General features: G+C 35.2%; 1 protein-coding gene across 5 annotated transcripts in view; it reads right to left on the reverse strand.

Moving 5' to 3' along the window:
- TMTC2 (transmembrane O-mannosyltransferase targeting cadherins 2) overlaps positions 1-24235 on the reverse strand; it is a 254999-nt gene that overhangs the window by 24250 nt on the left and 206514 nt on the right. For all 5 annotated transcript variants that reach the window (XM_083821393.1, XM_083821391.1, XM_083821394.1 and 2 more), the window contains 3 exons: positions 19687-19768; positions 7143-7257; positions 76-139 (listed from right to left, as the gene is read on the reverse strand). In XM_083821393.1, the coding sequence (XP_083677519.1) occupies positions 76-139; positions 7143-7257; positions 19687-19768 (261 nt within the window). The remainder of the gene's footprint in view (positions 1-75; positions 140-7142; positions 7258-19686; positions 19769-24235) is intronic.

Genomic DNA, 24235 nt, shown 5'->3' on the forward strand with positions numbered 1-24235 from the left:
TCCTCAGCATAAACAGTTCAGCACTACAGCACATTCATCAGTTTAAGTAATGGATATCATTAAGGAAGTACTTACATTAGGTCTTAATCCTGCTGCCATTTCATAATATTTCTCAGCTTCTTCATTAAGACTGGCTTGTCTATCAGAACAGAAAAAAAAAATAAATATATATGTATATATAATTACTCCTCATTTTCCTTGGGTTAAAATCAAACAAACAAACATACAAAGGCACACCTAAAAAAATACTGCAACTATTCCCCACCATTTAAGGATATTACCTTAACAAATACCCAAAATATCTAAAAGATTGTAGTTCAGTATATCCATTCCATCTGATGAATCCTCTTTGTGTACCTTATTTTCTTCTTAGTGCTGAAAAGGTACATAGTGTTTCTGAAAATTAGTGCACACTGGAGAGAACTGCAGAAGGCTAAATACTCTTCTGAGTGCTGCTGAGACGAAAGCACTGATGTACCAGTCTTCACCAGAGGAAAATCTGGCTTATTTTTTGTAATTATCCATACTTTAACAGTGAATTATTAAGCTACATGTTACACAATAACATAGTTCATTTCTTTCTGCTTCTCCAAGAACACTGTTATTCAAGAAAAAAAAATGCAGAAAATACAAGGATTTCTTAAAAATAGGTTTCTATGATTCAGGGAAATCATTTACATGAGTTCTCATTTCAACACCTACTCACATCAGACCAAGATTGGGTTTAACTTTGACATCATATTGCATGGGAATAAGACGAGTCTCCCACCTCTTTTTCTTTTACTTTCATATAGATGGCGTCTACATTCTCCTAGTAGTTTAATTTTTATATCTTCATTCCCTGACTTTTAATTTTAATGCATTCAAATGAATGCACTATGTTGCCAAAGAAATCCAAACACATTTTTTTTTGCTCACCAGGCCCTTTTTATATCTTCTCTCAAACTCCTTTCTTCTTCGTCTCTACCTTCTTAAATTCTCTCAAAATTTTCATTGTGGCCACTGGCTGAAGGAGTATCTCTTAATCACATACATGTTATGAGAAAGATGGTAAATATGTAGGAACAACCAGCAAGCTACATATCTTTTGCTATTGTTTTGTCACAATATTGAAGCCAAGGAGAAAAAAAAATATAGAGAGAGTTATCTGTCTTCATATGAGATCTTTTTTTGTTATGTGATTACAGATGCATTTGTATGATACAAGTGAAAAATTAGAAAACAAGGATAATACAGGCTAGGATGGATTATTTTTTTCTTTTTCTTCCCCTTCCAAGAACAGTAATTAGCTGAGAATACGTCAACTGAGCACTTGTATCTGGAGATTTTGTTAGTTACATATGATGTTTTACATGTTTTGTTGTTCAGTGATCAGTTTGTGTTTTAATTTTGTATTCCCATCCATGAAAATTTTAAATATTAACCACAATATACATGATAAGCAGTTAATTCCAATCAACATATTTTGAAAGACAGTTATTGGTCTTGGGAAGAGAAAGGGAGGATGGATAATTCCTTTGAAGTTTCTCACATATTTCACATGCAGCCTGAAACCACTTCCTGACTAACAATTTACCACGTACAACCCAGTTGATACCTGTTAACTGTTTTATATTACTTTGCACATGCACCATCAACACAGTGGTTGCTTTGCTGTGGTTAGAAATAGTAGAATGTCTAAAAACACTCATTTAACATGCTTCTGAATCACTCCTGAGGGGCATTAGTAGCACTTGAAACTACTGAAAAAAATATATATATCATACTTCCAAATTTCAGGACTTACTACAAGGCACATAAATTGAAATATGTCACACAGTAGTTTTTTTTTCTTTTTTTTTTTTTTTTTTTTTCCTGTTTACACAAAACAGTCAGGAAACAAAGCATTTCTGAACGTAGTGAAAACCTGTACATGTAAGGTGCCTTACCCAGGGGCAGACACAGACCATACATTTCAGCTCAAAAAAGTGTTGTTGGCACATAAATGTAGACCAAATTAAAATCTTGTCCTCTTTTAGCCCAGTGGTGGAAATACATGGTTTGCTTTCCTCCCACATGCACATACCAATCATTAATTTTCAAATCGAAATCAATTTAAATTTATAATTATCTATTAAAAATGGTTTATATAAATGAACATACACCAACTAATCTGTTCAGGAAAATGCCAGTTCCATTACTGAGGCATTCAGCAACTGCTCCTTTAGTTAAGATACGGGAGAATTCTGGTTCACATTTTCACTGGAGATCTACGCTAGAAATTCATTATGTTAAACCCTGGAATGGGTATCCCTTGGGAAAAATAAAAGGCACAGGGGTAGGAAATTGCAGTAACCCTATGCCACTAAGCAGTAAAGGGCTCTGGATCAATGTCAAAAAAGGGAAGGACACCACTAAAGGAAACATAATTCACATCGCAGTAAAACATTAGACAAAATGCTGATAATAAAACAGAAAGGAAGGAAAAGAAGTAAAGAAAGTTGGGAAGACAGAGCCCTTTTTATACTTAAGATGTATATTTCAACCTGTATTCCAAATCTTTTCATGAGGACTGTCCTTGAAAACACATCTGATTTCCCCAATTAACATCTAGCATTCAATCTTATTTCAAGGGACAAAAATGTTTTATCTCTTTATTCTCTCATCTCTCTCAACCTGAGCCTTCAGACCTACCAGTTCCTGTGTTGTGTTCCAGGTGATTGCCAATGACACTTCCTAAATGTGCTGGACAACACATCACTCTTAGGTTCTCCTGACACCCAGTTACATTCAACTTACATTCATTTTAAATGTTTATGCTAACCACTGGAAAAAATATTGCTTTGAGAGAAAAACTACACCAATGTTTAGATACATAAACTGGCTTAGATACATAAACAAGTGAATGGAAAGGGCTATTTTTAAACTGCCAGTTGCTTGGCCTAAAGCTTCAGGCTGTTAATTTTAATTTATTTTTTTTTTTTAAGTGAAATCATGGATAACAGTCCCACTATGAAAAAGACATTTTTATGAAAGAGATTGCTATTTAATAGTACAGATTTTTGATACTTGTCATTCTTAATAGAACCTTTTGTGTCATACTAAAATTATAATGACATTCCATACATGTAACCCTTCATCCATATTTTCAGCTTTACAACAATTACAAGATTTTACATGGATGATATACTTAGCCATACATATACATACGTAAATACACTGATAGCAATTACATAGTGAATAAAATCTGTGTAGGCAACAACATAGGGTGAACTGGTATCTGCAAGACTGTGCCAGCAACTACACCTTATGTTCAGTCAGTGTGTCTGGCAAGCCAAAATACTCTCATAGAAGTTCACTGCAAGATGAAGACCAAGTCACATAGCACTGCTTTAATTCAAACTTCTGTTTTTAAATAGCCAATAAGCATGCAATGACTTCATGCAATACAGTGGTTGCCCAGAGCAACCCATTGTCTTACAGAAGCGTGAAAAAAAAATATTCCTACAAAAAAGTACTTTTTAGCAAAACTCTTCTTCCTATGCTTGTTTTCATTTGAAGACAATGTGAAGCTCTTTTCCTGTTTCTAATTAGTACAGCGCTGTCACTACACTGCCATTCCTCATTCTAAAAGCAACCATCTCTTAGTTTACAGGAAACCTGTCTCACCTGAGTACACAACTGCAAAGTGAAACAACTCTGTTAACAGATGACTCCGTCACTGAAGTTAGAGCCACCACAAGGCACTCCCAATATATATGCTTCACTACACTCCATTCAGATGTATCTAGCCTTGCTGAAAGGTTTCAAGCTGAGTCTATAATCAAGGGCACAGCAAACACCACAAAAGTAAAACACACGAGCAGTTACTACTGTTTTAAGAACCACCTCCAAAACAGCTACATAACCCTTGAATAAAGCTGTCTGAAAACCAAATTCGGTGAGAAAACAAATTTTACAGGCAAGAACTATTCAAGTTAAAAGTTACCAGACTGTTGAAAATAAACGATTACATTCATCCCACATCTCACTTCTCTTACAGGTGACTCAATTCATCTGACATTGCATTATCATGATCCTACAGAAATCACCTAGGCAAAAAATGATTAACCATTTGTGTAATTAGGAAAAAGAAGGTTCATTAATAATGCAAACTTGACCTCAGCTTCAGATTTAGTCACACAGACAGGATGTAAACAGTGTTGGAATATCTGACAGAAGGAGCTGGAATCTTTATTGTGACTGCAAAACTGAGAACAGGCTATCTAAAATACAGCTATGGCATTAGGACACAGTTAACAGTTCTGTTGCAAATTTAAGAAGAACAAACATTAATTCACAGCATCCCAGTCTATGCCTTGTTCAAATTTTTCAAAAATTGTTAATTACTGGTATAGAAAACAAATTGAACTTGGAGGGAATACTGTGATTTTATCCACCCAAAGCAGCTGTAGCCCAAATTATAAAGAATTTGTGTGCAATTCTAAATAAGCATCTTCATGTTTCTAAATCTCCTGACACACCATGGGGTAATGTTGGAAACAGGATAATGACAAGAGGGAAAGATGATACCTCCCTAAATCAACAGTATGGCACTGGGAAGAATATTCAGTCAATGTTTAAATATTAGAATTTACAAAAAGAAGAAAAAAAAAAAGAGCTACTGCTATTACCTTCCCAGACAATTCGGACACCCTGCATCACCCACTTCAATATCAATTTCTTTCTCTTAATCCACAACAAATCTTTAAAATGTATCCCTCCTCCTCTCTCACAACAGTTTACTTCCATGCCTTGTGAACTTCTATAATATATTTTCTACCTAAGAGCTGTGCCGTACATTCAAAATTCTTACTTACCAATCAGTTTTTATAGATCTCTATAGCAACCTCAATAAGTGTTGTCTGCCTACATGAAACTGCTATATTTAATAATTTCAGCTTTTCATTTATGACCCTCTTGAGCATCCACCTGTACCATAGCTTCTATCTTTCGTACTCTGTGCCAGTCTGAGTACCCCTTTCTTTTCTTCATTCATTTCTTGGTATCTGCTTTCCGCTTGGAATCACCACAGATCTCCTTCATTCTAAATATCCTGAAAATCAGCTTTCTCTGAAGTCCCGCAGACTCATAATGGATTTGTAGTTGCTGTCCCAATGTATGAATACACATTCTCTTTGTCCAGTTGCTATTATGTAAACAATGTATTGAATAAACTGCTAAGTAAAGCAGTAAACCAAGGCAGACAGCAGGATTGTAACATTTTAGTAAAAATCATTCAAATCATTATGCATGCAGTTTTAAGGAAAAACTTGGCAGAATTTGACTTTACCACCCTGACTCTTATTAAATCATCCAGACCAGTTGAGTCTTCAAGAGCTTACTAAGAAGCCATTACAGTTTTCCACAAAGAAAGATGAGTATTTAAATGGAAAACTAGATCAACTAGGTATCACGTAGGAGCACAGATAGATTCTAGCTAAGCTAAACTATCAGTACATTTTTTTTTAAAAAAAAAGGCTTTGGCTTAGTAGTTGTTTTGTTGTTGTTTTAAGGTTCTAATTTGTGCTTAGAGTTAAAATAGAGGATGCCATTCAGAGTCCCTGAGCTCAATGCTGGTTGAAACCTCCTAGAAGTGTCCAGTCCCAACCAGATCAAGTAGGGTAACCATGGCTGATGTACAGTACAGCAGCACAGATCTTACACTGAGAGTGAAACAATACTCACATCCCAGTGTAAAGATATGCCTTAGAGACCTGAGGTGCTTCAGTCAGTGGTCACAGAGAGAGTCATGCAGTAAGCCTATTGCTAAATAGTACTGATGTATGCCAACACATTTTATAACACACTCCAAAAAAATCACACCATTTTACACAATTAAACTATCTGCCACAACACACTCACTGAAATCAGCAGGAGTCTGGCTCTCTGCATCCTTCTGGATTCAGCTTTCATGCCTAACTTACTATGATTCTGTCTATGAATTTATTTCATTAAACTAGATGTTTTAACTTCCTGAATTGTACATTGAGGAGACATTTTCAGAAAATAATCAGGAGGAAGGAAAAATAGTGGATACACCTGTTGCAGGTCAAACCATTATTTATCAGTGAACCATTTGACTGGGCTTCTTTTCTAATCTATAAGCAGTAAGAGCTATATCTCAAAGAACGTTTTGGGTCTTATTTCAAAATCCTGGTATAAAAAACTTCATTCTAAAACACAGGCCACTTGGCTGAAGCTGATTCTACCTTCTTTTTAATATCACTTTCTTTTCCTTTCAATTCATATCCTAAATGTTAAAAGTACAAACAGCCAAGTGACAGATCTTCATTAGAGAAATAATCTCAATAACTGTTTTATGCTAATGAAGTATATTTTTTATTTCCTTGTCATGCATTTTCTGAGCATAGATATAATCTAAATGAAATCAAGTATCCTCATAACTGTCAAGTCAACAATAGATAATAATTAGATAGTTATCCTAGAAATAAGCATGGAAGATACCTATTACAGTAATGTGAATTTAATGATCATGTTCAGGCAGAAGCTCAATGTTACTGAATATCCAGGTCTACCAGCTTTAAAAGGAAAAAAAGGCAACTAAAATTTTATTCATTTCAGATATGAGAACAGAATTAAATATGACTATATTTTAAATCATAGATTCTGATAATATTAATTGCTCCTGTGTGTCTCAAAGTCAGCATTAGCCTGAGAATATTTAGATGTCTAATCATCATAGTGTTCCCTATTGATATTAACACAAAAGGTGATATTTCCAATATTCTCTAGTTACCTCCAGATCTATAATTTGCAAATGCTATGCATCCTAAATCTTTAGAGATCAGATGAAAGGAAATCCTGCAGAATGTTCTTCACAAAAGAAACAATTGTTCTTATATGCAAGTAAAAAGAACTACCTACTTGTGAACAACAGAAGTTGTAAAGGCAATAAATTATGAGCTAGCACATAAAAAATTAGAAATAGATAGTCCTAATCCCACAACACTTTCATTCCAATTCTTTTCATCTTATTAGAGATATTGAATTATTCAAAACAGTCCCTGAGCTTTAAAAATAAACCCTGTGTAAGCAAAGGCTGTAAAGACTTTTTCCTCCAAAAGAGAGGAAAATCAAGTAAGACATGTAAAGGCACTAACCTGAGCATATGGGCTGCATTGAAAACAACATCGAATTCTGTATTATCGAGTTCAGCTGCTTTCTTTGCCATCTCAGCTGCTTCTATTAGACGGGATTCTTCTAGGAGGAACTGACCTGGAATGGAGTACATGAATATGAATTCATGTAAAACAACTGATAGGTAATACTTCAGAAAATACAGATACAAAAAAAGAATTAAAAAACAAAACCAAATTAGATGTCCCACACTCAGTGTTTGGTCATTTGTTGATTTGCTCTGTATTGCAATATATTTAAAATGTAGCAAATACAGAAAAATCCAGTAGATATGATAGGAATAACTAACTGCAATATTTGCAAAAGATATTTATGATTAGGAAGAAAGTTACAGTAAAACTCAGCTGTCAAAGAACAATACCCTTGATCTGTGAGAGGCCTGTCTTCAAGAACCTGCCCTTCTGCTTATAGTTATACTGCTCTTTGCTTCCTCAGAGGAAAAAGAAATAAAATCAAATAGCCTCTACAAGCAAAATATATTCCCATTTTACAAGAATATCTCGAAGATCATATAAAATATATTTTTTACTTCTACATACATATACGCAAACATGTTTCTCCAGCTTTAGAATTATAAGCAATACTTTGCTTTAAAAGGATTGTATATGTATACTTTGATGAACTTACATTTTATCACATATATCAATGACTCTAAAAGAATTGCAGTTTTTTGTTTCCTAAGTAATCCTTACTTTTCACGTAAAAACAAACAAAAACAAAACAAAACAAACAACAACAAAAAAAAAATGAAGATAGCTAAAATCATGTGATTGAATCTTTACAAATTGCAATATTGTAATCATTACACCAAGTTAAGACAGAGAAGAATAAATAATTTAGCATTAAGCAAACTTCAGCTGAAGTATAGTAGTTTCAAAAGATAAACAAATAACAACTAGTAAAACTCAACAAAAATGAGTTTTCCTTTGAAGAAGAAGAAAACACTTTGGAAGCTACTCAAACCACCTTAGTTCTACTCATTTTAATGACTTTTTCACACCTAATTTGTAAAACATGTTATTTTTGGATCAAGGACTTTTCAAAGGGTTTCAGCTGTCTAGACTTTGTGTCTGCATAACCTTATATTTGGAAAAGCCATCTTAAAGTATGGTGATTATATGCTCCAACATCCCATCCTTCCTTTTTTATCTTACTTTTGAAAAATAAGATCACCCATCCAAAAGTCCACGAAGCCATCACTGGCCACAAAGCCTCTTCAGGAACAACAGTCCATGAACAAATGAGTTACCTCTCATAGTAAGGGATTTTCTTTCTTTCTTGCCTCCTTTCCTCATACATTCCCTGTTGCTTTCTATATACATCTGCAGAAAATCCACTTAACCAGAGCCAGCAAGGTCTGTAAGGGCACAGTGAATCCAGTAATGCTTGGGTACAATGAACATATTTGCAGAACTTGGCAACTTAGATATTTAGATCTGCAAAGTCTCGGAAAAACATTCACGTCTTACTGCATTCATAGCATAAGCCTTGCTTGCTTTGGTTACATCCACTCTCAGATATGCACCATCCTTTCATGCACTATGATGTTTTATGTTGATTCCAGAAAAAAATGATTTCCAAAAAGGCTTTCTTAGAACAGCGAGAGAGAAGGGAAAAACATAAAAAGAAAACATACGAGAACAATTTTGATCATAAGAAATTAATTCATCTTCAGAATTGGAAACCAGTGCTTGAGCCATTAATGGAAGTCTCTTATGAGGGAGAAAATGTCAATATTTTCTCTCTTTCCTCATGTCAAGATGGGGGAAAAAATGGGACAAAAGTTACTTTTTTTTTCTTTTTTCTTTTTTTGGTACCACATCAGGACATGCTTTATATACAGTAGGACAATCTCTGAATCTGAAAATTCTCAGACAATCTACCAATTACAATTGGCAGTTCTTATCCCCTGATTTGGCTGAATTCTTTGAAAAAAGCTTTAACTGATATTCCAATTCACTTTCAAACGAACTGAAAGAGCATCCCTAACCTTTAGGTCAATGTCAAAGCAAACCAGCCTTAAACTGTTAATATTGTGTGTGTTTTTTTCTGTTGTTGTTGTTTGGTTGGTTGGTTTGTTTTGTTTGTTTGTATTTAATGGAATGTACTGGATTTGGAAAACGAGATGATAGTAACTGGATGTACTCTTTATGCAAGGAGCACACAACCTTTTAGACTTCAAGATGTACTGAGCCTCGAAGATTATTCTGAAAAAAAATAAGAAAAATATTTTGCAGCTTAGAACCTGAAAATAACGTTAACTGATCATTAGGCTAATTAATTCCAAAAGGGTGGAATAAAATATTTATTTATTGTCTTCAACAAAAATAACTCAAGGATTTTTAGGGAGAGATCTTCAGAACCGTACTTCTAGCTGTCTGTATGAAACATTTCAACACTGGAGCTCAACAGAGATGTTATCTTAGGTATATTTATAACTAGCCTGAATGTAATAGAATGTAGCTGGTACATTCAACTTAATGTGACATAATCAACAAATTTCTCGACCGCGATTTACTTTATTAAAACAGTAAAATTCTTTCACTTCATCCATGTAATTACTAAATTACATTTTTGGAAACCTTTTCAAACCAGTACTAATGGTTTACTGGCTGTCTTAAGTAACATATACTAGGTTAATTCTTAGCTCTTTAAGAGGTCTATAATGTCAACATACTACTAAAAATATTATGAAATTCCTACATGCTTTAGGATTACTACAAGAAGGCTAATTTAGAATAGGACATCATTATTTACATTTACTGAAAAGCAAGTGCATTGCTAGATGCTTTAGCTAAAAGCTTATTTTTATTAATTGCTTTTTCTATGACTCTGGCTGCATACATTCCATTAGTCTACATGGACATATCAAAAATGTCAGCAACAACTCTAAACTAATGTTTTAAATTGTTAAAAATGGAATTCACTCTCCGTTTACTACCAGGACTCTTAAGAGTGTCTCTATAATAGGATTATTATTTTATATAACATATTAAAGGATTATCTTTACTACAGTTTTACCAAAGCTGTCTAAAACAAATTGCAATTAATCCATGACACCAACTAAGTACAAGTAAAACTTTCCAGAAAACTCTTGACTGCGCATTCCCATAAACAAGTCTCTCTCCTGCACTGAAGGGTTAATAACAGTGGAAATACCTCATGTTAAGTGGATAGGTAGCAGATGACACATGGCAACCTCCTGAAACCAACCGTAGCATCATTTACACCCAAACTCTTAGAGAATTCTGACTGCAAACAAGAGAGGAGAACACCCTGCAACTGCCCCACTCATTTCCTAAGTAGAGGTAATTTAATCAGAGGTTGCTGATTAAACATTTACATAAACTGACTGGGCTACAAATATAAATGACTGCTACCTTTTCAGTCTAGTGGAAAAGTCAACACTTGAGTGTACAGGTGTGTGGTGGGCTGCCGTAACCAGAGCCAAGCACTCACTTGCTCACCCCCCAGCATGATGAGGGGACAGTAAAGGAAAAACAAAAGCAATAAAATTTGAGGTTCAAGATAAAAACAGTTTAATATGTGAAGGAAAGAGGGGAAATAAAAAAAAAAGACAAAAAGAAAAAAAATTAAAAAAAAAAGACAAAAAAGGAAATTGCTCACTGCTTCTCATATGTGGACTGATGCCCAGCAAGTTGTTTAATAAAGGTCACCTTAGAAGCCAAAAATCCTCTTTTTTCCTCTACTCCAGTTTTTATTGCTGAACATAACACTATATGCTATAGAACATGCCTTTGGCCAGCTTAGGTCAGCTGTTCAAGCTGTGTCCCCTCTCAGTCACTTGCCCACCTCCAGCTTACTCACTGCAGGGACAGAGTGGGGAAAAGAGAAAGCTTTGATATTGTGCAAGCACTGTTCAGCAGCAGCCCAAATGTTGGTGTGTTTATCAGTGCTGCTTTAGCCACAATCCAAAACACAGCATCATCCAGGCTGTTATGAAAAAAGTTAACTCCATCCCAAACAGACACAGTAGAAGGTGGAAACTTTCAGTTAAGAATTGAGATTTGCCAGGTTCTCCTGAAATGCAAACCAAATTTATTCACACATCTAAATTTGATTTACAGCATCTAAGTAGAGATAACCCATTTTGAAAACATTAGCTACAGCTCCTTTTAAAATGATACACTAAGTTCATGCAAGAATGAACTGGACTGGCAGTTTAGTGCTGCACTTTCTTCATTAAAAAGCCGACTTCTGAACTTTTTCTGTCAATGCTATAAAGATGTGTTTTCCCAAGAGAAGAACACTAGGCAGGGCAAAATACTGGCAGAGTGTTAACGTGGATCAGAAAGTTTGATCCACAAGCCCCTGGATCCAGGAACCTCTTGTGTGGGTCTAAATTTACATGCAGGATTTTCTTCTTTGAGAGGTAGCTGGCAAACTGCGTGATTTATGAGACACTGCCCAACATCATATACAGAGCTCTCTTATTGCAGGTGTCATGAATCTGAGTTTTGCCAACAGCATAAATTATGGTAGCCTGATTGTTTTTTGGAATCAGAACCAGCTTTTTAGAAAACAGTTTTCTAGAAGCTCTGGATCCAAGATTTTCTTCCTTCAAGGAATGAATATTTCTCATTGCTGTTCCAGAACAAGAGTGGGAAATCCACAGTCCAGGTCCAGATGTGATCTTCAACAACACTTTTCTTTGTCTGGAGCAGCATTACTACTTTAAATAGAATTTTCCATCTTTGATAGATAGCACAGAGATGAGTGTAAATGTGTAGCCAAGAGTTCTTAAAGACCTTTGACAAAAGGGAACTAAGTCAATACTTCACTATCCTCTTAGTCATGTTTCTCTTTCCTCTAAAGTCTAAGATACCTAAGCATCAGAAATAGTATTAAAAATGAAGGATCCTGTACCTACGGCTTTGTTCAAATTTTTTCTTGCAAATCGTCAACAGTGTTTTTGAGTCTATATTGGACTGGAAAAAATGTTAAGACAATATATGCAATCTACTTGTCTCTGAAAAAAAAATAATAGAATATATATAATTTAAATACATAAATAAACTAAACTAAACTAAACTAAACTAAAATAAAATAAAACAAAACAGTTTCCAGTTCCCAGTGGTTGAAAAGAACTGATTTTCATCTTCTGACAAAATTTTTAACAACTATTCATCCACAGAGATGAAAGCATACAGCTTTATCCTGTATAATTCTTCCTCTAAAATTAGCATGAACATTTGTAAAGCATTTTGTTAAGACATGTGCTAACACCAGTTTAAAAGCCATAAACTGAACTGGTAGTTCTGCTACTTTGTTGTAATATAAAAGGTATTAATTGGTTGTGATATGCCTGTGTGTAACAATCTTTCATGTTCAGAGCACAAGCGCACTAATGCCTGCCTCAAGAATTGGCTTCAACTATTCCCTACCGGCACTATGATCTTCTATTTCACTAGATAAAAGTGAAAGTTCCACCAATCTTTCCTTAGTTGAAAAGTTCATTCCCTTTTGCTCACTGGGAAACATTCAAAGATACTTTGTACCAGAACAGAGAGGGTTTCTGACACAGTGCATCTTGCTACTACTACTTTTAAAAAGAAACATTCTGAATGTTCTGGGGATGCTCTTGGGTTTTCTCTTACAACTTGCTTCCAGCTTGCTTTCTTGTCCTGATACCTTTACTAATGCAGGAAAAAAAAAAAAAAAAAAAAAAGAGTAAACTACCTTCTGAATAAGAAGGAAGGAAATTTCTAATCCCACCAGGGAGTAGTTAGCACTTGCTTTTTTAAATAGATATACCTTTGTCATCAAATCTTCTGCATTTTATCATCTTCAAAAGAGTATTCTCCTTCTATGGCAGCAACTTAAACAACTATGTTAACATGAGAAGTGGATATATCAAGACCATAAACTCAAATGTCAGATCTGTTTATAATAAACTTCACTAGTGGTTCTTTCAGCACATTCAACACCGAGGATTTGAAGCCTAATATTTGTTGAAGCTTTCAAAGCACTTAGAGTTCCATTGAAACCAAAACAGATATCAGGTTCTGGGTGACTTCACACATTTTGTGAGTCTTTGAAGCACACAGAAAGGCTACAAGATCATGTCTTGAGAACTGAATTACATTCTTGTTGGCATGAGCAGAACCGTGACTGAAACCACCACTACCTCTGTGGCAACCAGGAGCAAAAGAGCAGATGAAAAGTGAGATTTCTCTAAATGGAAAAATTTTGATAGTATGCTGGGGACTAAATGAGAGGAAAGACCTTGCCTCTGAGTTGATATCCAAAACTTTTTGGGTGATGAATCAATGTTGCAAGATGCCAAGTCAACAGACATGACCTAATGTAACTGTTTCCTCTCAGAGTTTCAAAACAGATTCATTGGCTGTGAATGAGCATTTCCCAGAGCAAGGGAATGTTTGCTTAAAGATCTTGTTTTCAAGGCCTGTTAAGACAATTTCTCACTGAATGTGTAGGATGTGACAGGGAAAACAAAGATGAACTTACATCACCTAGGATCACCTAGATGGCAGCATCATTCCAGTTTGTTTTACTGTTCCTTATATCCCATTCCATCTTTCCACCTGCTCTCTGGCTTTCTTTCTGAAAGGACTGTTGGGGAGTCTATCCCCTCAATTCTTTTCTACCAAGAAGATTATTCAGTGCAAATAAAATGAATACAAAGACTATGCAAGCCAGTGGATGCTGCAACATCAATATCGGCACTGGCTTAGAACGGTCCTCTTTTATTAGACTTTGTCTGAAAAACTTATCTGTTGCAGTTGTGCTAAATATACCATTGGATGTGATCCAGAGCAGAACCAGAGATAACAGAGAAAAAATTAAATTGCAAGCCTTTGGGACTCAATGACTGAGCTTGTGACCACATCTGGATCACTACAAGCTCTCACTAAAACATAAAATTGATGATGAAAATGTATAATGCAGAGGACCTGATGTTTTTACAAAACCAAAGCTAGATTCTGGACCCTATATAATTCCCCAGACACCTGGTGATATATAAGGTTTGGAAAAGAGATATTTGGATAGGAAAGAACTATCCAGTTGTGCTTTTGTAGCACCTCCATGCTCTGTCTTCAGAAATCTTCATAATGAGTTGGTACTCATAGGTCAGAACACATAATCATTAACAAGTCTCTGGGGATCATTGCACCACAAGCTTTTTCAGTTCCTGTAGAAATTCCAAATTTTGGCAACATGAAAGACGCATAAAGACGCATTTCTAGCACTGTCTCTGATCTAAAATTTCTACACGATAACTCTTGAACAGTCTAGCATATCGTGCTGAGGAAGCAGAGTCAGCCACATATTCAGGATGTCAGAATGATTAGATTTAAGGAGAAACTCAAGGGGAGAGCCAGAAACATGTACATTCCACAGCATTTAGGGTCGTTGACCTAGCTTGTTTGGAAATACTCCACTACATTCCATCACTTAAGCGATTGGTTCTAAAGGGATTTTGGAATAAATAGTTATTAGAGTGCTTTGTAATAATCTTCTTTTAATGTTGTATGATAGCAACAGCCTAGAGAGCAGCAAAAAGGACTTGACAATTTATGCACATATGTCTTTGTATGCTCATTAAAGTTACTCACAGCTGCCAAGAAAAATGCAAACAAGACTTAAAACTAGTATATTCTTCCAAATAGTTCTGTTTCTGATACATCTTTCTTGTTCAATTTCATTTTGGAAGTAAGAATTACTGTCTATGTTAATAGCAGCTGAAGATTTTCTTAAATCAGAGTTATTGGAAAGTTCTCGGAGCAAAAAGGTTGGAAGATTAGAGAAGTCTTTACGCGAGCCAGTTACATCTCTCTTCCTGTTTTAGGTCTATGAATCTTGTCTCCCTTGAATAACATTTATTGATATTGTAGGAGCAGATACAAGCTGTATCCCAAGCATCTTACTTTGACAGCACTGTATGCACAAGATGGAGAGATTCCTTCTTAAAAAGTACATGTGTTCTATCGTAAACTTGTTCTTATAGCTTCCCTACAAGATTATGACATATTTAGTGTTAGGATTTCCAAAAGATTTTAAAAGGTAAGAAAACCTTTCATTTGCTGAAAGGTTCATGAGTGCATATTGGCAAGGCTGGCAAAGTGACTTAGTGATGGACATACTGCATCTGCTTGGCCCTCACCCCATCACATCAAGGAATTTAATTTCTCAACACACAATCACCATGTAGCATCTGGTGTTCCCAAAGGAGCAGATCCATGCACTCTTTTATTTATCACTCAGCATATACTGCATTTAGCCAATCTGACAGTTGGACAAATGGACAATTCATTCACTGGAACTACACACTGTGAGGTCAGTTTTATTCATTTCATTGATGAAGATAAAAACTGACCTTCCTATGGACTTAGTTGACATTTCTTCAATTGGCATAGAAGTTTCTTGAAGAAATCAGTAAGACCTCATACCTAGGTCACAGCTGATATTTCTCTTTCCTATCAATAAAACTTTGATGTTTAATTTTTCATTATGACACTGTTCTCTTCAGAAGATCTTTTCCTTACATATTTGGGAGAAAAATGAAGTTTTCCTAGGCTGCTCTTCAGGCAATGAAGAATAAAGACAAAAGAATCTAGCACTGTGAATAATTTAACTACATGTAAGGATTATACATACATCACATCTAAGAAGAAAATTGAATGCACATATGTAAATATATGTAAATTTTCACAGTAACACATGTATGACAATAAAAAAATGTGTTTCAAAATCAACTGCTATCATCTTTTGACATGAAAAAGGGATAAAAGCTCAATGTTGAAACAATAATCAGAAGGACTTATGATGCATGTGAAAAAAGAAAAACAGCATTTAAAATACACAAGCTTTTGTTAGAAAAAAAAAAAGTCAGATAACATGAGAAACACAACAAAACCAACTTCTAAATTATCAAGAATTCAAAACTGAAAAATAATGAAAAAGAAAAGTGAGAATGTTAGAGAATGTGTTAATCTATTCTGCCTTCAATGAGAGCAGAGCTAATGATCTTCACTTTTACCTAATCTGACAGGCTGTTTTTCATTTTGTTTTATGGTTATAACTGGAAAAGTACTAAAAAAGGCAGATAATCAATGTGAATTGCCTAATTAAGTGAATGCATAATTAATCTAATGAGAATAATCCCTTTTTATAATGAAAAGAGAATCGTTAAACAATTCAGCGTTATTAGAAACAATGAATTATTCAAAGGAACTATTTTAAAAAGAGGTCTCAATGGTGATTGGTAAAACAGGATTAATTTGAACATCCTGTTGGGTTCTATACTTTCCCATTCCAATTAAACTAGTACAAATGTAAGGAAGAAGGAACCTCTGTACACAAATTTATCTTGAAATCTCAACACACGTACATACATGCTCCTTAATTTTCATTGTGTTGGAGAGAGACAACTGTATACACTTTAAGAGGCATGTTAACAATGCTTATTTATAGCAACAAGTAAAATGAAACCTGTTTTAGTATCACTTTTTTTTGTTTCTTTTGTTTTGCTTTTAGACAGCAAATTATAAAGGAAATAAGAAAGCTTTGGAAGTAAAACACTTCCACTACATAAACTTCACTGTAATTTTAGGGGTTTTATTATTATTATTTGTTTGCTTGTGGTAATAAATAAATAAATAAATAATATATACTGATGCTTCTGCATTTTTCCCTTTACCATTTCTCTTATTCCTTATTGATATGCTTTTTCTCTATTTCATCTGCTCAGTCTTTCTGGCAGTGTGCTGAACCTCAATAGCTTGTACCGTATCACCCACCAAGACTCACACTTTTGTAAGACAATGGCTCTGCACAAAGTTCAGATAAATGGCATACGTTAAGAAGAGAACAGAGTGGGCAGCTGAATAGCTGCCTGCACTTCTGACTCAGAGGGGACTGGCACCCTCATTTGTCACTGGAGCAAGAGCCACTTCCCTTATGACCAATGAAGTAGCATCATGTCTTCAGTATGGAGGGATTTATAGCTCTTCAGCTTTTCCACTTGTTCTCCTTTCAGACATCTCCAAACATAATGAGTTAGAGAAACACTGCTTTAAAGCTAAATCCACATAAATTCAAAGCCAGCAAATTATCTATACAAAACTAATTGTAACACTAGTTTGATCACAGAAATATACTATGGTGGTATTATCCCAAGGAGCAACCAGGAAACTGTTCACCTCTGCTCAAATTTTTGTGGGATCAGATAAGCTGACTCCTGAACTAAATCACATTTTCTAAGAATAGTTTTGGCTTAATGCCTGAATTAAAGCACATTATAATACAAGTGTAAGCCTCTTAAAAGATATAGTGTATCGACAGTTACTTCTCTTAGTTCCAAAAAAAAAGTCCAAAAATTAGAAGTCAAGAAGAACATCTGCACATCCTTGGAGCAGAAATTATAACTGTGTGTATACATGTGCACTCGGAGGAAAATCTTCAGTCCATATATTCATGCTACCCCATCAACACACTGTTGTGTCCCAACAGACCACTCCTTCCATTTGGCTGCTCAGTGAGGTATGTGTTTTATTAGGGATCAATGCCAACTATTTTATTTGCTGTTCCAATATATTCGTGCTAAGAAAAAAAAAAAAGAAAAAAAAAAAGAACCCCTACAATACGATTTATATGTAAACTATGGATATATTTCCCTGTGGCTTAATGTTTCGCATATAGAATATGGACCATACCTGTGACAAGGTGCTAAAACAAATTCATGGGATGTAGAGATATACTTAAAGTGTTCACTAGGGACCAGTGTTTAATATTTGGAATGTTCCTGGTAACATACACTAAAGATTCCTGATCAATACAATAAATAAATATAAGGAAAAGTAGAGAATGAAAGAAGAGAGAGAAAGAGACAAAAGTAAGGACAATTTATTTCAAATTTTAGAAAGTCCTGTGCCTGAAGTGATAAGAAATAATCTTAATGAGGAAACAATACACCATTTTAATACTGTAGTCTGGTAATGAAGAAACAAATACATCAGAGATGAATGATGATATGAATACCCTTGCTTTTAGCTTATAGGCCAACTGAAAATTACACAGAAGGAATACTGCAGGAAACAACAGGAAAGTTGATCAAGCAATGAGAGAGAAAAAGAAAAAAGTCTAGACCTGTAATAAGATATACACAATCCTAACTTCAATGCCAGAATGGATTGTTGAGACCTACCTTTGAATTCGTATTCAAATAGATTTCCTATTCGCTAAGGATAGATTTCTTAATAGGAAAGGCTGGAATGGGATGGAGTAGGATTTCAAGAAACAATCTACTTCAACTTTTTCTCATTATCTTGAGATATCATCAGCTATACTAATATCTAATTCAAATAATGGAGCTTACGTACATATCAAATTTATCTGTACAGGCATAAATAGAAGACAATGTCACTAACTGAAATGACCTATAATACAAAATAATGCAACACTGAGCTGCATTCATTTAAATACCATGACACATTCAAAGTAACAATGCATCCATTAATTACGGGAGTCTAACACGCAGAATTTTACACTGAATAGGATCAAACAGAAATATAATATGTGAGCAATTCAGACAAAGAAATCACCCAAAGTAAAGACATGGTTATTATGTGAGATTAATTTTCCATTTTGGCCACTTATTTTCATTTATCTTACATTTACCACTTAGAATTAGAAGAGGAAATTAAAACAATATACAAAAATATATACAGTGTGCCTATGGTTCCCTACCTTTTTCCTCAACTACAAATTTTTTACTTCTTTCCATATTTTTCCATTACTTCTTCTCCATATTTTCCAACTGGGACTACGTAACTTTTTTTTTTTTTTTTTCTAGATTTGTCTATTATCAGTAAGAATTAGCCCATAAAGTTAAATATTTTTGGTTCCTTGGGAGTAATCACATCTGGAAATATTTTTTGCACATCTAGCAAAACCAATCCAAACTTATAAAGATACCTTCAAATTAACTGTGTGCTTTAAGCACATTTATGCCTTAGTATGACAAAGACATAGCCAACTTGTCGAAACCTTTTGTAATACTTATCCATTTCAAGCCATGAAGATGCCGGGAAGGAGGAAGATTTAAGATCCATAAATCTTTGACAAAAAACAGACACTTCGATATGTAAAACTCATGTGCACTAAAGTAAAACTTTTAGTTGCCCACCCACCGTCAGTCAGCAAAGTTAGGCCAAAACTGCTAATAATGATATTCCAGGCCATGAGGTTTTGACATATGGCAGCAGTCACCTTTCTTCTTTCCCAGAGAAGCAGTGATACCGAAATTCCCCTCATAGGAGGAAAGCTATGCAAAATAAGAAAATCTTCACCTCTCCCTCTGTAGTTATTAACAAATTGAGATGGAGATGAAGTTATACATGGCAGATTAGTTTCTTTCCCTTTAAAGAAGGTATTATGCCAGTAGTACTTTTCAAATCCTTAATCACTCAGAGATTAACGGCAAGCCTGGAATATGTGTGGAAACCCTATCTATCTAAAACATACCATAATGCATGTAGCAGTTGCCTTTGGTAGGATCCAGCTGAATAGCCTTCACGAAGTACTTTTCTGCCTCACTCTTGCGTCCCTTAAAAAAAAAAAAAAAAAAAGGAGGGGGGAAAAGAGGGAAGATTATTTTAACAGTGTGTCACCATGGAGCCATCATGTGCAGTTACAATTTCCAAACTCCAGGCACTAGAGAAAAACAACTACTATTACCGCTACACTTAACCTAAGTAAATATGATTGCTTAAGTGTTAGAGCAAGTTTTGTGGTCAGCTACTTTACGCTGCAGATCTCCAGGCTGAGGAAGAAATGTGTCCAACATCATCAATGTCCAAGAAGTAAGGGAATGGCAGAAGTATACTGCAAAAAAATATATAGTAAAGGGATTTGAGTGAACATGGAGATCCACACTTTTCCCGACATGCATCAGCTAAAAAGGGAAAATCAGAAGGGAGGGTGGGAGGAAGTTTCAGTCATTCCCTTTGGAAAGCAAACAAACAAACAAAACCACAAGAGGTGAAGGGGAAAAGCGTGCTTTGGTTCTATGAAATAACGCTAGCCAACAATAAAGGCATTGCAAATGAAGGAATAGAAATAGAAAATACTTCTGATTTTAATGGGGCAAGTAAGATTTCATCAGAAGTCAGTTCTGTTAATCATAAAACTTAAGTAGAAAAGGTAACTTTTAGAGACGATAGTCAATGTGATGGCAAAGCAGTCAAAAAAAAAACACACAGAAACAGAAAGAAAAAACAGAAATGGTGTTTTTGTTTTGAAAAGAGAAGAGCAGGAATACTCTAAACCACAGCTTTTCTTGTCACTGAAATTACCAAGCCACTGAAGTTGCACTATGGGATACAAAGTGCCAGAGCAGAGCCATTAGTGGTGATTACTCTTTTCATAAAAAAAGCATCAACACTGGATTATCCTAGTCTGATACTCAAATGCAAATCAGCATTAGCTATTTGATAAGATACCTGTGACTTGTTTATCCCTATCCCCATGAAATTAGTTGCTGTGTTTTGAATTATAAAATAGAAGGCCTCCAGAATAAAGAACAGTTAAGCTTAACCACTGTGGAAGAAAGGCATTGTGGTCTGCACCTCTCAAGGTTGCCCTGATAGTTATTTCACAGATAAAGGCTTTCTCAAATTTTGTGGTCTGGAAACAGACATTGCATACATCCTGCACTATCCCACAAGTTAACTAAGAATAGTAACGAGGTCTGTTCATGATTACAGCTGCTCCAGATTCTCAGTATTCCCCTCAAGGGCCTTAAAAACAATTAAATAAAGAGAGAAAGAAGTTCTGCAACACACCAAGAAGTATATCAAGACTAGGTTCTATCAAAACCAAGACAACGGGAAAATTTCCAAGGGAGCATCCTGGTTGAGATACAAGCAGACTTATCATTTACAGTATTGTAGTTTCACAATATGAAAGCTCATAGGCAATACAAGTTTAACCCGATTATTTAGTAAACTTTGGTAAACCATTATACCTTAGACACATAACTCCAAAGCTTCTGCAAACCAACTGGTGTAATTGCATGACAGAATATGCTATCCTTTTTTTCTTTTTTTTTTTCTTTTTCAGAAAAGAGTACCATATTACATATAGTCCAGACTAATTTTCCCTCATCTACTAGAGTAGTAAAGACACATTTAAAGATTAAATGCATTTTTTTTAATTGCATACAACCATAGTTGTGAACAAAAAGTGAAGAAAATAATCTCCAATTGAAAACACATGGTAAATTTGGTTTAATATAAAATAATTATTCAAATTAAACTAATTGGGGTCGAGGTTTATAATTAAACACTTTTACTCCAAGATTGGCATTCTTAATCTGGCAAAAGGTACCATGACATATGTAAACCCAGCCTTGAGGCTCGAAAATGACAAGCACCAAGCGTATGTATCCGTAATGCTGGCAGAACTAACGTTTACAGATTTTGCATCATTGTTTTGTTCTTGTTGTTGTTTAAACAAACAAACATCATTACTTTTAGCTGGTTGCACTCTGTCTCTATTTCTAGAACATAAAAGGACAGTTCATTGAATACAGTCACAAAATACGTAGCTTCTGCCTACAGAACTTTAAGGCCCCAAACATTTGTCAGACATGATTAATTTTCATTTACTACGAAAACCAAAAATACATGACTGCTCTACTCTTTTTGGCACTTTCCAAATGGCATACTGCACTCAAGTTCAGGCCTGTCAGGAGACCTGGAGTACATAATGATGACAGGTGCCAGTATACATAGCATCAATAGAAAGACTGTGCTATTAACAGGCCCAAATACTCATTAACAGGAAAAGGGGGGGAAATCTTACATTATGTCACACAAGACATGAAATGATCTGACTACAAATGATCATCACAGCTCCATTTGTTCATGTTGACCATCATTTTTATGTTTTCCATATTTATCAAAAAATAAATAAAAAAATTCTTGCAGAATGGCATTCTGAGGAAGCTTCTACCATACCATCTAACGTGTCCTCTTTGGTGCCATCTGGCTGCTGCTAAAATGTCAATACCTCAACATAGATTTAATATGCCATATTGTTGTGTCAAATGATATAAAATCCAACCATTTGACAGAATCAGGCTATTTTACAATTAAACTTTAGCATATGTATATTTTTTTCAACTATCCAATATACACATAAACTACCATAACAGAATGTTGCCATTGCGTAGCTACATTAAGATGACAACCCTATCATTGTCCCTTCCCATCACATGTAAAATAAAACACATAGCATGAGGGGGGGGAAAAAATATAGCTTTTAAAGAAAATCAACAAAAATTGTTTAAACAGCTGAAAAGTACCTTAGTGCAGTCTTAGTGCAGGAAGCATTTTGTGTGCATGTTCACCATTATGTATATCGACCCATACAGATGTATGCATTGAGAGCAACTGGAAACCTCCCAGTTTCTAGCAGCAGGGTGTGCAGTTGTATATGCACAACCACATGCTTTGGCAACTTTACAAAGCAAAAAATATAAGTTTACAACTGCATGCTAGAAGACTTATTCGAAGGATAAAAAAAAGTTATTCATAAGATTTTAATAGAAGGACTTGATGGCTCTGAGGATTAATAATGGGATACAAAATACCTTTCACCTGTTGGTCACCAGTTCACATCCAGTCCAGGTCAGTAGCTAATGAAAAGGTGCTATCTGACAGCTACTGGTTTGCTCAGGAGAAATAAGTAGGTGGTCCTAGCCCAAACCCTAATGCAGATCCTCTGCACAGAAGCACTGGCATATTTATGGCTTCTCAGCGCACTGATACATAATGATACAGAAACATAAAACAATGAATGGCAATCTCATTGCTGAGGAAAAAATCCATAACGAAGACAGTTCAATAATCAATTTGGAAGACGGCGCTGACACTCTCCTTATCAGACCTGGACCTTACCCTATAATGAAGACAAACTTTCAGCAGTTTTCCATTAGTAAAGAAAAATTCATTCTTTTTCCTGGGCCTAAATAAAGAAGAATTGCCAGTGATTAGCACCTTCCAGAAATTAAACGTAAAGAAGTAAATTTAACTGACACATGACTCTTATAACCTAGCATGCCAGTTGTCCTGGCTTTCAGAAATATCCTGCTCTCCACAAATCATGCAGACTTCAAATCAGAATGGCTGGTTGCTTGCAGTTTCAGCAGGGAAACGGTTAAATGTTTAAATATGAATTCAGGAAGTTGATTTTTAAGACACCTGTTCTTTGTAGAAGTTGACTGCAAGGGGTTTTGCTTCCTTGGTTGCTTCTTCCCTAGAGATGAGACAACAGGTCTGACCTTACTAATATGGTCAGACATTTGGTTAACTGGGCATTCCTACAAAAGACGTATGATTAGTATGACAAAAGAAAGAAAGCTAGCTAAGGACAGCTGACGGATAAGTAAAATACCCTGCATTTATCCTTAAAATATTTAAAAACTGAGGACAAATCTACTGTTTTTAATACCCGCCACAATCTTCCCCTCCCTGTGCCGGCAGACTGTGCCAAATTCATGTTGAGGCAGCTGGTGTGCTTCAGGCTCCTGGAGGCCCAAGGACCCTGAGATGCTAATAAAATTGGAAAAGACTAATACAGCTGAGCAGCTCTGAATAACTCTCTTGTGTAAACTATGATGACACAGTGGCTACCAGCAAGGTGGTTCAACTAGTTAGGTGGTCTCTGCAATTTAAACCGATTTCATATTTTGTAAATATTAATCGTTCTCCAAATGCACAAGGGTTTAATCAGCAGAACAGAAACTTCACTCCTCAATATAGTTGCACCATCTTTAACTGCATCGCTAATGCAGTTGACTGTCATTCCCCAGTTCTGCTCAATTTTTTTGGCAAGCATTCATTTTTTTAATAAAAAGAATTGAATTATGGAAAAGATTTCTTAATAGAAGATTGATTAAAATACAGACACTGAATGCAGAAAAAAGCAGTCATTTCAGATATTTCCTTTTTCCCCTCCAGGATATTCCCCTTCAGTAACAGCAAGTATGCTAGGAGAGGAAAAATGTCTG

Source organism: Anser anser (genome assembly GCF_964211835.1).
Source record: "Anser anser genome assembly, chromosome: 1".
NCBI lineage: Eukaryota > Metazoa > Chordata > Aves > Anseriformes > Anatidae > Anser > Anser anser.